Consider the following 16,334-nt stretch of genomic DNA (forward strand, 5'->3'; position numbering starts at 1 on the left):
AAAGGTGTGTGTGCGTGGAGCAAATCTACTGGCTTTGTTAGAGCTTTCTAACACTCTCTAAGTTCTGTCACGCAGACGTTAACTTAGGATGAGATTATATGCAAAGGTCTCAACGTATGAACGTAGAGAGTCAAGTTTTCAAAGTGTCCAACAAGATTTTATTCTTTTATTTATTGGCTTCCAAATAATTCAATGGTAAGGATGGTTTAGAGAAAGGAGGACACTGCATTCCAGCATAAGAAACTTATGCCATCTGTGAAACATGGTGGTGGTAGTATTAGGATTTGTGCCCCTTAAACGCTGCATCTGGGCCAGGATGAAACTGATGAAACAATACATTTAAAAATTTCAGTCTCTAGATGTGAAAGCTGGTAGATAAACCACAAAATATTTAAACCAATAATAGCAATGAAAAGTTGCTTTACTAAGTATAGATTTAGGAGGATTGAATACAAATGAACATCAAATTTACTATTTTTTATTTGTAAAAATGTAGAAAAACATCATTACTTGCTACTAAAATCCATCTAAAAATAATTTAAGTTTGGGGGAGTAATGTAAAATAAATGTGTTGAAGGCACTGACTCATTAAGGTATGGACTCCAAAAGGCATCTAAATGTGTCCTGTGGTGTCTAATACCACTGCAAGGTAAAGAACATTGATTTAATGTTATAACCACTGCTTCCAAACATCAGCTTTAAAAAGTTACGGTGCACCCTGCTCAAGACCCTATACAAACTCTCCCTGCACTACTTACTTTTATTTACTCACCAATACTTTCTCACACTTAGCACATATATACAGTTTCACACCTATGTATGCATATGTTCATTGTATGTAATTTCATTGTTATGTATTAATTCCTATACAAAAAAACAGTACAATAATGCATGCATAGAAAAATCTGTAAAATGTTTAGATAAATTTACAGTAATTGACTGGCAGCAGGTAACTGGCACTGTTATTTTGATGTTCATCTACTGTATAATATACTATGATTATAGTTTTCTATTTTGGCTGGATAACTGGGTGCTACATTTCTGGATAACACTGTTAAAATATGTAGAATCTGTTTCTTAAATTTGAGATAACATTTGCACACACACTTTACTGGAATAGAGCTTTCATCATGTTGTTGGTAAATATATGTTCAATAAAACTGAACAGGAGTAACATAAAGACACACTTTTTAGTTTAGAAAATTGTAATTATTACCATTATTTAAAAGGCAACCAATTACACAAGTGCAGGTAACCCTTGTGAGAAGGACTGTAGACTGATGGTGAGTCAGGGTTAGGGGAAATGCCCATTTTGCAAATAAGTTAAGCAAGAAGCCAATAAAAAATCTTACTTTTTGTGTAATGTACTTAGAAATGTTAAATAAGAAAAGACATTCAGAAACATAAAAAAACATTTAAAATTAAAACTACATCTTTATGATCAAATGATTAACTGTTATTGATACACAAAGAGCTGGTTTTGTAGCACAGTGGGGACCTGCACAATATTTGGCTGTAGATGTTTTCAAATACTCATTAGCTACATTAGCTAAACTGAAGCACTGACCTTACCTAGGAGAAGAAACTGGGACTTTTTGGAGTATTGTTATAAATGCTCTGTGTTCGGTTGGCTGCTATCAAATTTATCTGATCTTAACTGCATGGAAGCAGTTTTGGACGTTAGAATGCAACCGACAGTTTTACATAGCTTACTGGCGGAATTCAAATCATGCTTTCTTACTTGAGGTCTCAGGAAGCAGCTTATCAACAAAGGCCTTAAAAAGCCTCTATAACCAGTACATTATACAGTCAAAAGTATTGGGCATGTGCCTCTTCACTATGTTTTTCAAAATCAATGGCATTATAAAAATATCCTTCTTGTGTTAAGGTTAGATGATCACCACCCAACCTCAATCCCTCAAAGTATTAGACAGAAATCTATTATTCCAGAGAACTCAGGTCCACTGCTCCACTGCTAATGAGTTACCCTGTTACCTAGTCAGTAAGCTAATTTATACCTAGTCAGTGAGTTAGTGAGTTAGCAAGTTTCCTAGTCAGTGACGTAGTGAGTTACTTAGTTAATGAGTTACTTAGTTACATAGTAAGTGAGCTAACTAGTTACCAGGTTAGTGAGTTACCTAATTACTTAGTCAGTAAAGTTACCTAGTTAGTGGGTTACCTAGTCAGTTACCTAGTTAGTGAGCTAGTTGCCCACTTAACTAATCAGTGAGCTAGTGGGTTACCTAGTCAGTGAATGAATTAGTTACCTAGTGAGTGAGTTAGCTACTTACCTAATCAGTGAGCTAGTGGGTTACCTAGTTAGTGAATTAATTATTTAACTAGTGAGTGAGTCAGTGAACTATTGAGTTACCTAGTCAGTGAGTTACCTAATTACCCAGTAACCTAATCAGTAAGCTAGTGTGTTACCTAGTCAGTGAAGAGTGAGTTACCTAGTTACCTAGTCAGTGAGTTGGCTAGTTACTTAGTCTGTGACGTAGTAAGTTACCTAGTTAATGAGTTACTTAGTTACATAGTAAGTGAGCTAGTAAGTTACATATTCAGTGAGTTAGTTACCAGGTTAGTCAGTTACCTAATTGCCTAGTCAGTAAACTACTGGGTTACCTAGTCAGTGAGTTATCTAGGTAGTGAGTTACCTAATTGCCTAGTCAGTAAATGAATGGGTTAGTCAGTGAGTTACCTAGTCAGTGAGTAAGCTAGTTACATAGTAAGTGAGCTAGGGAGTTAACTAGTTAGTGAGTTACCTAGTCAGCGAGTAAGCTAGTTACATAGTAAGTGAGCTAGGGAGTAACCTAATTACCTAGTCAGTAAGCTAGAGAGTTAACTAGTTACTAAATCAGTACGCTAGTGAGTTAACTACCCTGATAGCAAACTTACTTTGGTCCTAATCTGGCCCAGACGAGTCTCAACATCTGTAACAAATCTGGCAGACAAATTTGGCCCGGCTTATTTTTGCACAACGATCCCAAACCGGCACAGATAATTTTTGCATATCTGATTTGAATTTTGTCCAGAACTGGCACAGCTCTACACTATATTTCATTACATTTGGCCCAGATTTGGCTCAGATCTATGACTCATTTTTATGTCTGGTCCAAATAAGGCACAGACTCATTTACAGTTAGACTCATTTACCTATAGCCTTACTAGTAAACGCACTCTAATAAAAACTATATTTTAACATATATTATTTTTGTTACCCATCCTACAACCACTCAAAATACAGTTTTCATACTTACTCTCTTTACTAAGACATATAGGCATGAACATAAACACAAAAACAGTTTATGTTTTAAACTGTTGATTTAAATTTTATTCTGTAGTTGAAAATACAAGCTTTAATATATATACAATAAGAAGACTATTAGAAAAGTTTGTGGTATGTATGGATTTGCATATTTACACTTTTTTTTTCTATGTCACATGTTTCAGGTCACGGCTCCGATGGCTGCCAGATATGCATCCTAAAAAAGAAAATTAGTAGTTTTAATTATTTTCAATACTCAACAATTATGTGTTATTAAACCACAAGCCGTTGTAGGTAACCAGGTATAAATGAACAGAAATATATATTAGGTTTTATTACATTGATCATTGGATATTCTACCCAAAATGCATTTGCATGATATAATATAATCTTCAAATAGGGAATGTCATTTAAAGTTAAACTATATTTACAGCTGAACTGAGCCTGCATAGTGAGGTGATACCATGAACCATAGAACATAAAATAAATTATTGAATAAACCTGACCGCACTCAAAGGATAAACATTTTCTAATTTGTTTTTTGTATGTGATTTTTACAGCCCCCAGTTGCAACAGTATGTCAACTGTCAATAATGTATTCTTGGAAATAATTATAATTGTTACAAAACTCAAAACATGTATAAAAAATAAATAAATAACAAAATGTAACAAGCACTTAAGGTGACAGATCAAATTTACCTAAACACTCACAGTAACCTGGGCCACTTCTATAACTGCAGTTTTATTGTGACGGTTAAGTAAATAACACTAATACTGCTTTGGAATTTTTGCAGGATATTGAAGTTTGAAGTCATTTAAATTAGACATTAGACATTTTAATCTTCCTATTGTATATTAGAGGTTAGATCGGGCCCAAAAATTCCGACCCGACCCAGCCCGAGCCTGTGGACGTTCTGCCTGAGCCCGACCCGATCCATAAACTGTCATCATGAGCCTGAGCCCGACCCGCCCCATAAACTCAAGGAGGGGCTTACCTCCAAATGTGAGGTCCACAGCTCCAAAGGGGAGGGGCTTACCTCCAAGTGGGAAGTTCACCAACAGTATATGAGACTGGGAGCGCGTTTGTGCGTGAGACCTCTCTCACCACGGCTCCGGCTAATGTCATAATAAAACTCTTCCGTGATTATTATTACTATTATTCTATTACATACAATTTAATGTTATATAGAATGTACTATCACATTATATCATATTATATTATATTATATTATATAGCAGTCTACATTGTAAGGCAGGGAGACCTCACTCAACACAGCTCCATTTCTCTGCTGAATGGCACAAAAAAGTCCTGCGTGATTAAAAGGCTCATGAATGTCAATAAATATATTAGTCAACAATTAATGATTATTTATATTTCTTAAATGTCAATATAATAAAATACGTTACGTATTTATAATATTATTGGCTATGAATAAAAAACTGCCTTTATTATTTAGATCGAAAATAAACGAAATAGATTAATTAATTAACCTTAACACCATACAAAAACACCAAAACACCATACCGCGTAACACCAAGCTCCATCCTACTTGGAGGTAGGCTCCACCTGTTTGGAGGTGCTCCAGGCTGCAGCTATACCCTTCTCCATAAACTGTCTGTTTTCGGGCTGATTGAATGAGCGAAATATGATCAGAATTATGTTAATTAACACTGAAACATAGAAGCATAGAACTATTATTTAATTTAAAAGATTTTTAAGAACAGCTAAACACAGTTCTGCAAGTCAAACGCGGAGGAGTTCACGTGCGAGAGAGAGAGAGAGAGAGAGAGAGAGAGACACAGAGAGACAGAGAAAGAGAGATTTGCGTGTTCTGATGTGAGCTACTCACAGGTAAAGGTTCTCTTTTATCTCCTCGTGCTCATATTCTAGTCCCACACATAATCCTGCAGCTCCCTCTGTGTTTCTGCCGTATTTTGCGGCTAGCGCGAGCGCTTACAACTAACACCGCGGACCGCGAGGTGCCGCCGCGCTTGTGCCGAATCCGCTGCTGAATCCGACTCCCGCTTCCCGGACAGAATCGGCTCAACACCCCCCGCTGTACAACTGCGGAAGTGAAAACTACGCTTATAAATAAAGTAGTTTAGTTTCACTTTCAGTTTTCGTTATTTTCGTTATTTTATTTAAAAATATAATTAAAAAACAGATGCCTACATCTAAGACTATTTTCTGGAGCCCGACCCGACTCGGCCCGAGGAATGTGGTGGGAAATCTTGGCCCGGGTCAGGTCGGGTTCGGGCAGAGAATCTAAGCTCTATTGTACATACTTTGTGAAGGATTTGCAAATGTGCATGTGCATTTAATTAAGTTCTCTCTAAATAAAACAAAACATAAAAAAACAAACACAATTAACTACTTCTAATTAAAAAAATATTCAAAGCCTGCACATACTGTATAGCAGAACACATCTTTTTAATGTTTGTTAGTTTATTATGTTCACCATTTTAAACACTATAAACTCGACACTGGACAGGAATTCAGTATGGCATGCCCCTTGACAAAAATGGTGCATGTCTTTGACAGCCACGAAAGTGTTCATGAATTAATCCTGTTCGTCTGCTGGCTGCCAATTTACTCACTAAAGCGTCAAAGTTTTTCAGCTCACAGACGCACACGCATAGGGAGGTGTGTTTAGTGATCTCCCGGTCTCACGCTGGATCCTCCTCCAGTCAGTGAGGAGACGCTATGAAGCTGCGCAGCTGCACAGAGCCTCTAAACTAGCTCAGCTAACGTAGAAAACACATACATTTCAGTCATTATTATTAAAACATGTGATAAATGTTATGTTAAGAAGTGGTAAAATACAATTTAAGTGGCTGTGAAAGTTTTTCCCACCCCATTCGCATCCCCATGCAGCGTTCCCCACCTGCCATTATCAGGTCACGGTGGTGGACGGTCCCTTACACAGACGTTCAAACTCGTCTAACATGGTCTTACCAACCGTTTTAATGATTACAGGAATATTAAACAATATTTCTTAACAACTTTATATATATGATACCTAAAAAGAAAGTGTTTTATTACATAACTGGGGAAAGTGGCAAGTGTACAGGATAGTTACTGAAGTATAAAACTCTTAGCTTAGCTGAATCAAATGGAACAAAGGTCAACTTTGTTACTTAAATAATTTTACAATTTAAAATGTCCTAAAACACTCCAGAAGTGTAAATTATACGAAGTACTGCTCTAAATGAGTGTTTGTGTGCCTTCTTGTGCTTTTCCCCCTCCTGTGCCTGCTGTTGTTTGCTACAGCTAGTTAGCGTTAGCACTGTTAGTTCTGAAGCGTTAGCACTGTTAAAAAATATGCAGAGTTAACTTATATGTGTTGCTTCATTAACACATGAACAGTACAGCTTACCTGAAAAACCGCAGCTCCTTGTTCAGGCTTTTTCTTTTCTGTGTTTTCTTCCCTTTTTACCCTCAGTTTATCCTTCCATCTAAGTTGGCCCCTAAAATGGGGCTGTTACAATATCCATGCGCAGTGACCGGAACTACTTGATCAATGTATTTGTTTGTAACTAGAAATAATTACTTAATTGAAAATAATTAAACATCAGAGAACTAAATAATTAATATTTTTAACAATACAAATTTCCCACACCAAAAAAAAAGAAAGCTTTGTTTTTTGCTCTATATTTTTAGGCGAAGGGACTCGATTGCTGTGTGACTTGGCTGCTAAATAAGTCTTTAGCCCACAACAAAAAAGTAAAATATTTAGTCATACAGGTATTTTTTTTTTTACTCAAAGGTGTCAAATAATTTGTTTGCTTTTGTACTGTAGCTGTGATTTACATAGTGCTGTGTATTCTGGAGAACAGCAGTGTTAGGACCACTTCTGGCCCAAATAATCAGACCAGATTTGGTTTGCCGACATGGAGACAGATCTGTAACAGACTCAGCTACTATAAGACAATTCTGTATTGGATCCTGGCCAATCCAAAAAACGCCAATGACTGTTATGCGGGTTTGCCGGAAGAAAAACCAGATCTGGATCAGAGTCGTCTGCTTTCAGGGTAGTTACCTAGTGAGTGAGTTAGCCATTTACCTAATCATTGAGCTAGTGAGTTAACTAATTACCTAGTGAGTGAGTTTAGTTTGAGTTAGGTAACTCACTAACTAGGTAACTAGCCAACTCACTGACTAAGTAACTAGGAAACTCACTCTTCACTGACTACACTTACTAGCTTACTGATTAGGTTACTGGGTAATTAGGTAACTCACTCACTAGGTAACTCAATAGTTCACTGACTAGGTAACCCACTAGCCCACTTATTAGTTAACTAGCTAACTCACTCACTAGGTAACTAATTAAATCACTCACTAGGTAACACATTAGCTTACTGATTAGGTTACTGGGTAATTAGCTAACTCACTCACTAGGTAACTTACATACTTTAAGTATGAATATTTAGCACACCTCGCTAATGTGAGCTTTTCAATACAGTGAAATATATAACATTAAACATAACGTTTGTATGAAACCTAGTCAGTGAGCTAGTGACTTCACTAGTTACCTAGTCAATAAGGTAGCTAGTCAGTAAGTTAGGTAGTCAGTGTCAAGGAATCCAATGACACATTTATGTACAGTGAATATTTATTTTGAAACATTCATTCAAAAAACAAGTGCATGAAACAATACTGAATAGTTTTTACGTTAAAATGTAAAAAAACAAGGTGAAATGTGCATTAAGTTTATGTTTTAGACCTGTGCTCAGTTAAGTCTTCACTTTAAAAAGTTCAATGTCTCACATATGGTAAAAAGTTGAAATTCAGACACCCATAAATGTGTACTTTCAGTAAGGTAATTTTTAGGTAAAGAAAGTAAATATAAACAGATTTTATTACTAATAATTTGGAATCACTGTCATTAATCCCATATTTATGAAAGAATAATGAAATATGCAGAGAAACATAAAGACTGCACTCTCAAGATTTTCAAATCATTGAATTCTGTTTTTATTTACATTTATTTACATTTTACACAGCATCCATTTTTTTGAGGTTGTATATTTGGAGTATTTAAAAACGTATGACTTGTTTAAACATTAAAAATAATCATCAGATTATTTTATTACTCATATGATCAGCAGTAACAGTTTGTAACAGTTTGTTATCTGTTACACCATTACGGTAGCTGATAATCACAGCTGAACTCACTGGCACTGTCTCTGTCTGTTGCCCATTGGGCGAGTAAATCACTGAAATCTGGAGTACTGGAACTACTGATGGTGCTGACTGGAGTATTAGAAGTGCTCAGGGTGCTCTCTGTGGAGCACCTCAGCGCATATGGTGTGTCAGCATCATCAAGGGTAACAAGCTGGCAAGGGCGTGGCTCTGTCCAAAAGCTGCTGGGTAGGCATCGCTGAGTCATGGGCAAACCTTGCCTCTTCCTGTGAGCCTCCCTGAAGAGCTCCGCAAGGGGGCCTAGTTTTTCAGGCTCTGCCCCCTCCTCCGATGAAGCCACCCTCATGAAGTCAGCATAGTACCGCTGCCGCCCACTGACCTCAAGACGTTCCCGTTCTGCATAAATATCACAGGCATCAGGGTCATGACCACGCCCAAAGTAGCGCTGCACATCACTGCTAATAAGCTCTGCAAACTGCAGCAGACGATCAGTTATTTCATTTTGCCCAAAGGAGGGATTCTCGGTCCATGGCTCGTCTTCTTGTGACTCAGTGACGGAGGAATCGTCCTCCTCAAATCTGTCCTCAACCTCCTCTCTGAGTTCCTCTTCATATTCATCCTCAGGCTCCTCCTCCTCCATTGGAATGAAGCAGGTCCGGACAGGTCTGGTCAGTCCAAAACCGCTAATGGTTCTGATTACGCTGGCTGCCATCCTACAGAGAAATGAGTTAATATACATAATTAGCAGAACTTCACGCATGTGTTTGGATATTCTTAACTGCCATCTTTTAATGTGTGCTTCCTGACAATAGATCTTCTCTAGGCTGTACTGTTTTGTGGTTGGTCCACTCTTAACAATCATAGTCGTACCAGCATCACATTCCCTACCAAACCAATGTAACTGCTTTGGTGACAGTGGATTACCACCCAGATAACAGAGGGTCAACATTGGGCCTGTGGTCAAAAATTGACCAACGGTGAATGAGGCAGGGGTAACTGTTGCATCAACAGATGGTCTATAGCCTAGATCTGCACATCCATATGGTGGACCTATAGCAGGTGGACACCATAAAGCCATCAATAAATTTATTTTTTAAAAACATGGTTCTTATTGGGGAATAAAAAGGGTTCTAGTCTCGGGTTCTACTTTTTCACTAAGCTAATTTGCTGTATCACGGATACTGGGAGCCAAGAAATATACAGGAATCACTGTTCCAAGACACACACACACACACAAAAGTGTACAAACAAACCTGACAGAATTTGTGGAGCTCTGGATAAGTTCGAAAATGTAATCTAGGACCAATATCCATGACTAATATGACCATCATGACCATGCTGGTAATCCAGCTTGTCCATCACACGCTGGTAGCTGGCTTCAGATGGTCCAAATTCATCATCCAGACAAAAACATACCCTACTCCTGACTGGTTAATCTCTTGATTAGCATATGTCTGTTGTGGCTGATTTAGGTCGTGCTTGGCTATGCTGGTCATGTTGGTCAAATATTTGGTCAAACATTTGAACATGCTGGTCAAAAAGCTTAGTCTTGCTCAGTAACCAGCTTGCTAATGCTGGTCATACTGGTCACGGGTGTCATTTAGGTCGGTCAGGTAGACCAGCTAAAACATCAAATTCAGATAAAAACATATCACATGCTTAACCAGATTAAACTGCAGGGCATATTATAGAGATCATGGTAGAAAATTAAAGAGAAGATCAATAATGTGATAAACTTTTAAGGAAAAGATTTAGTTTTAGTTTTATAAGTAACCCCCCTCAGTCCCGCTGGTCTACAGTAGATATCTTACCTGTGAGTGATGGAGATGCAGGTCTGTGGTCAGTGCGCGCTCTGTGTCCGCCGTACCGACGTTTATGGCTATTTAAAGGCTCGGCGCGGGGCGCGCGGTGTGTTTTCTCAGTAAATATTAGCCTGTATTTGTAATTGCGTTCTGCTTAAACAGAGCCCAGTCCGTCTCGGCGCCCGGCAACCGGAGAGCAGAGCGGAAACGCGGCGAGCAGCGCGGCCTGCGGCTCCGCTACTGCCGGGGAACCTTCGAGTGGCCCAGCTGCAGCTCTGCTGCTCAAACCCCACCCGCATTCCGGCAGGACCCGCCCTCCTGCGCTCTGATTGGCTAGCTGGCTTTTATTTATTATAAAAGTTCTGATCAATAAGTAATATACTATTGGTGTATCCTCCACAATCTATATAAAATGATTGGAGGTCATATCTTTTTATGACAAATGTTTGCAATATTTTGCAAGTTTTATGCCAAAGGTTATACCATTAAAACATTAGAATATTAATACAGAATTTAAACTAAAATATGATAAATTCAGTGAGCAGCTCATTTGTATGTTTTCTTACTGTGGGAACATGACTGTAAACATTTTAAGTTTAAATCCTCATGTAACACAAATGACAAATTGGGTTAAAATTAGTTAAATAGAAAGTAAAACCTTAACTTAAAGCATTTGAATGGTTAAACGGTTGGAACAGAGCTGTAGAAGCTAAAACACAATTTTAAAAGGAGCTAGTTTATTTTTGTCTCCAGCACTAACACAGCACTTCTACATTCTGTAAATAAAGTCTGATAAAGGAACACACATGTACACACTGTCCTGTAGTGATGTTTTTAGGATGTTGAGTAGCTCCATGTGCTATGTTAGGTTAATTTACAATTATAATTTACCAAAATCGCATTTTTCTTTACAGAGGCTTCTATACAGTTGACTCTAAGTACGGTGTTTATTGTTATGATAGTCTCCACGTGGGTCAACCACAGGTGGCGTGGCTTGTCTGAATAGAGGTTGGAAAGGAAATGAGGCGACCCTCCTCCCGCAGATCTCTTACTCAAACACACCGGCGCTGTCCAAACACGCAGCGACCGCAGCCCTTATCTCTCCCTTACTGAGCACTTAAGACTGGACCTAAAAAGGCGTGAAATCCAATCTCACGCCATTTTGAGTTCTGGATGAGCCCCTTTATAAAACCCCATTAAGAGAGATAAGACAGATCAATTCTGATCTCTCACCACAGCACACACACACTTTCATCCCGACTGCTGAAGCAGAAGACACAATTAAAGCATTAAAACAGAAACAGACAGAGAGTAAAGACTGTAGAAACAGTAAGCAGCTGGTATAACATATGCCACAGCTTCTCTAACCAATTAAGAGTCATTCTATATTTCAGGGTATGTTTCATGTTCATTGACAAGTAAAAATGTCCTATTTTACCGTTGTGAAAAAGACTGTATAATATCACAAAAAATGCATTTTGTGCTATGTTTAGCTTGAATGTTTTCATTTAATTTTTTTCAGTTAAGGGTATCAAAATAGTTACAGAAAATCATGATAAATTGTAGACACTAAAGAAAAGTCATAAAAAACATAATAATATATATAAATTGGTGTGAAATGTGTAAAATGAAAACAAAAGCAGAAAACATTGATTTGCAAATCTCACATTTTATTCACAAAAAACTCAGCTATCAGACAGAATTTACCATTTACTAAAAATATATATATAGTCATAGAACGCTATGTCAACAATGCATCTCAAAAAAGTTAAAGAGGTGCAAAAAAAAGTATGGAATAAATAAATAAGTGGAAATAATAGAATATATATCACTACATTCCCTTTTTAGTTATATTTACTTACATTTATACAGCATCCCAAATTTTTACGAATTTGGCTTGTAATTTAAGTTTGTTTATTTACAGCTGTGTGAGCTGTAGGGGCTGTGTGAGCTGTAGGAGCTGTTTGAGCTGTGGGAGCTGTGGGAGCTGTAGGAGCTGTATAGGAGCTGTGTGAGCTGTAGGAGCTGTATAGGAGCTGTGGGAGCTGTAGGAGCTGTATAGGAGCTGTGTGAGCTGTGTGGGAGCTGTATAGGAGCTGTGTGAGCTGTAGGAGCTGTATAGGAGCTGTGTGAGCTGTAGGAGCTGTATAGGAGCTGTGTGAGCTGTAGGAGCTGTATAGGAGCTGTGTGAGCTGTATGAGCTGTGTGAGCTGTATAGGAGCTGTGGGAGCGGTGTGAGCTGTATGAGCTGTGTGAGCTGTATAGCAGCTGTGGGAGCTGTATAGGAGCTGTGTGAGCTGTATAGGAGCTGTGTGAGCTGTATGAGCTGTGTGAGCTGTATAGGAGCTGTGGGAGCTGTATAGGAGCTGTGTGAGTTGTATAGGAGCTGTGTGAGCTGGAGGAGCTGTAGGAGCTGTGTGAGATGCAGGATCTGTACAGGAGCTATGTGAGCTGTATGAGCTGGGAGAACGGTATGAGCTGTGTGAGCTGTAGGAGCTGTGTGAGCTGTAGGAGCTGTGGGAGCTGTATAGGAGCTGTTTGAGCTGTAGGAGCTGTATGAGAGATATGTGAACTGTGTGAGCTGTAGTTGTGTGAGCTGTAGGAGTTGTGTGAGAGATATGTGAACTGTGTGAGCTGTAGGAGTTGTGTGAGCTGTAGGAGTTGTGTGAGCTGTAGGAGTTGTGTGAGAGATATGTGAACTGTGTGAGCTGTAGTTGTGTGAGCTGTAGGAGTTGTGTGAGAGATATGTGAACTGTGTGAGCTGTAGTTGTGTGAGCTGTTGGAGTTGTGTGAGAGATATGTGAACTGTGTGAGCTGTAGTTGTATGAGCTGTTGGAGTTGTGTGAGCTGTAGGAGTTGTGTGAGAGATATGTGAACTGTGTGAGCTGTAGTTGTGTGAGCTGTTGGAGTTGTGTGAGAGATATGTGAACTGTGTGAGCTGTAGTTGTATGAGCTGTTGGAGTTGTGTGAGCTGTAGGAGTTGTGTGAGAGATATGTGAACTGTGTGAGCTGTAGGAGTTGTGCGAGCTGTAGAAGCTGTGTGAGCTGTAGGTAGAGGCGTGCAACTCTGCCCTTTATCAACCAAAGTGCCCTTTTGAAACTTCGTTTTTTTTATATTATTATTATTATTATTATTAAGATTTTACTGAGGCTGGTTTGAAATGATCTTTTGAAAACCTGAGCGATTAAAAACGAGTGAAAACAGAATGCCCTGAAATCAGCTCGCACACCCCCGACCTCTCTCTTCCTCTGTAACGTGACCCTGCACGGTCGCACCGCAAGGCACACTAGATGCGCTGCAGCAGCAGTTCAGTTCAGCGAGTGTTCAGCACAGCACACAGGGCAACAGATAGGCTTCTCCTCCCCCGTGTGAATCAACGTGAAATCATTTTGTTGTGCAGTAAAATGTCTCATAGAGCACCAAACTACTAAGCATCTTTAGCTGACTGGTCACCAGATAAACTAGCCGCTCTAGCCCAAATCAATTATCCATAACGTGAGGACGACCACACGCTGCTATCAACAGCTGTGTAGGAGATATGTGAACTGTGTGAGCTGTAGAAGCTGTGTGTGAGTTGTGTGCATAGGCGTAGGAACCGGGGGGGATGGGCGGGACATGTCCCACCCAATATTAGAAACAGGTGGATTTGTCCCCCCCAAAAATGATATCAGTTCGCTCAGGTCAGCTGTACTATTAATGAGGAGACAGACCGGACCAATCACGGAGCCGGTTCAGGTATTAAGTCACGCCTCTCAGTAGAAACAGCCAATCAGCTTGCTGGTTTTGCGGCGCGCGGAGCAGAGGCAGTTTGCTGTTGGGGAAGCCCCGCCCCCTCGCTGTGAGATTTAGCAGCGGGATCGGGACGCAGCAGCTTCAGCTGATTTTAAAACAGATATGGATATACGGAGATTTTACTAAAAGAAAGGTAACGATAGGCTAACCACTTCAACTGTGATGATATGTTTCTGATAGCTGGTTAAAAATACACGTCTCTGAATCAGCACACAGTTTAAACCCACTGTGATTAATAAACTCCAGCTGTGTTAGTGTGTAAGCTTATTTTTGGAATTAGATTGGGAGTCAGGGTTAAAGGAAAAAAAATAAAATATATATGTAATGTTTCCCTGTACCTGATCAGCTAATCACTTTAATTTTCAAACTGTTTATTCATTTAGGATTACAGGACTTACTGTGAGCTATAATGAACGAAAATTGATTTAACTAACTAGTTATCTAGAAGCTGGATGTAGATGATCGCCAGAATTTCGTACAGTACTTTAAGTTGGTAGTTTAAAGCAGTTACTTAACCCCGATCACTGCCCTAAACTAGTGTTTTCCACCTGATCAGCTAATAAACAGTCATTTACTGAGTTTACCTGTTAAAAACCTTTAGCCCCCTATGGAGCCTAAATTAATCATGTATATCCACCAGAGGAAGCTCTAGAATATGCAGAACAGTTTTAATATGCAGTAGAATATATAAGAACTGGGTTGAGAAACACTGCTGTAACGTGACTTCTGTTCATTTGTATTTCACAGTAAGACCACATATCCTGACGTTTATAAACATCTCTATGCAACGTAAAGTTACATTCTTTTACATAAAAGGACAGCATCTTAAGAAGAGCTCTCAGTAGAAAAAAATAAAAGTGCAGGAGAAAATGTAAATATACAACAGAATTGACATGCCAATACATAATAATAATAATAATAATAATAATAATAATAATAATAATAATAATAACAATAATAATAATAATCTGTTCTAGGAAACTATTGGGTGGGCTTGGGTTCATATTGGCAAATGTGTCCCCCCCAATCTCAAGCCCGCTCCTACGCCCTTGGTTGTGTGATCTGATATCTAGGTTTATTAGCTGGGTTAGTTTATCACTGTTACTGGTGTAACACTGGTAACACTGGTTACTGTGTTGTGAGCAGGGCTGGACTTATCTGGAGTAAGGGCGTTTCCCTGCTGGGCCGACACTCTTTAAGGGCCGATGCTGTTGGATTATTATTTCTACACTTTTTTTCTAAGAGACCGGCCCACAATTTAGAAGGGGCGGCCCATTGGCCCAACTTCAATATAGACAGTCGATTGAACCAATCAGGATATAGGACGAAACTGGCCCCACCCTCTCTCTGCGTGGGCCACTGTAACTCCCGCTACCTTCAGTGTTGAGCGCGTATGTTAAAGGAGAGGAAAAAAGGAGGTGCGGAGAAGATACGCGTGAAGACATTGCAAACAGGGAGAGCAGCAGCTAGAGATGCAGGCTTGTGATAGAGACACCGAGGAACAGACTGAGTGGGAAAGTGTAGTACGTAAGCAGGAAACGTTAGTAAAAATTAGGATAACACAGGGGCTTTGAGGTGATGGAGGTAACGTTAGCTCAATTACATGAGAATGATGAGCAATGGCGATTGATTAGTATCAATATTATTTGGTATTTGCATACTTGCATACTACCAAAATCTGGGAACCATGCCCCCTTATTCTGATAAAATAGCAAACGGAGAAGTGTGGGATGAGCAGCAAGTGTTCATTTTAGGCTACATCATAGCATTTTAGATATTTAAGGTAAAGCTGTGTTGAAAGGCTTTATAGTAGTTTGAATCTGTAGCCTCTATGCTGTGGTTTAACATGTTTTAAAAAGCACTCAAACAAGTAAAAGCTTTGCAATTTAAGCATGATTAAAGTAAGTGTAAAATAGTATAAAAGTAATTGCATGAATTTATAAAGCAGTCCTGTTTGTCCTGATACAAATACGGTATAGCTGTTAAAATGAGGAAATACATATTAGAGATTATTTCAATAAAATGATTAAAACATCTAACTACACAGAGCAGACAAAAATAGTGTTAACAATATATGTTAACACACACATATGTGTGTGTGTGTGTGTGTGTGTGTGTGTGTGTGTATTGATGTATACATTACGCTTCTCTGTAACATAAATTAAATACATAAATTACCAGTCGGTTGTGCTTTGCTGATTATGAGGGGCCGGTCTAAACCAAAAATGGCAGGGCAATTTTTTGTGCCAGTCCAGCCCTGGTAGTGAGGGATTAGTGTAATCTGAATGATCAGATTAATGAATCTGTCCTCTCCGTGTTTTGGAGGCGGAG

At 38.9% G+C, this 16,334-nt stretch overlaps 1 protein-coding gene across 1 annotated transcript; it reads right to left on the bottom strand.

The window, feature by feature from the left end:
* Nucleotides 1-8,216: 8,216 nt before the first annotated feature.
* percc1 (proline and glutamate rich with coiled coil 1) lies at nucleotides 8,217-10,866 on the bottom strand. The gene is made up of 2 exons (XM_015603582.3): nucleotides 10,220-10,866; nucleotides 8,217-9,121 (listed from the first exon to the last, which is right to left on the bottom strand). Exon 2 carries the CDS (start codon nucleotides 9,118-9,120, stop codon nucleotides 8,410-8,412), a length of 711 nt encoding a protein of 236 aa, XP_015459068.1. The 5' UTR covers nucleotide 9,121; nucleotides 10,220-10,866; the 3' UTR covers nucleotides 8,217-8,409.
* Nucleotides 10,867-16,334: the final 5,468 nt, after the last annotated feature.

The sequence above is a fragment of the Astyanax mexicanus genome, chromosome 21 (assembly GCF_023375975.1).
Source record: "Astyanax mexicanus isolate ESR-SI-001 chromosome 21, AstMex3_surface, whole genome shotgun sequence".
In the NCBI taxonomy this organism is placed as follows: domain Eukaryota; kingdom Metazoa; phylum Chordata; class Actinopteri; order Characiformes; family Acestrorhamphidae; genus Astyanax; species Astyanax mexicanus.

Bases quoted from the DNA above. Each gene is read 5' to 3' on its own strand.
- percc1 (XM_015603582.3), bottom strand. From the start codon at position 9,120: ATGGCAGCCAGCGTAATCAGAACCATTAGCGGTTTTGGACTGACCAGA.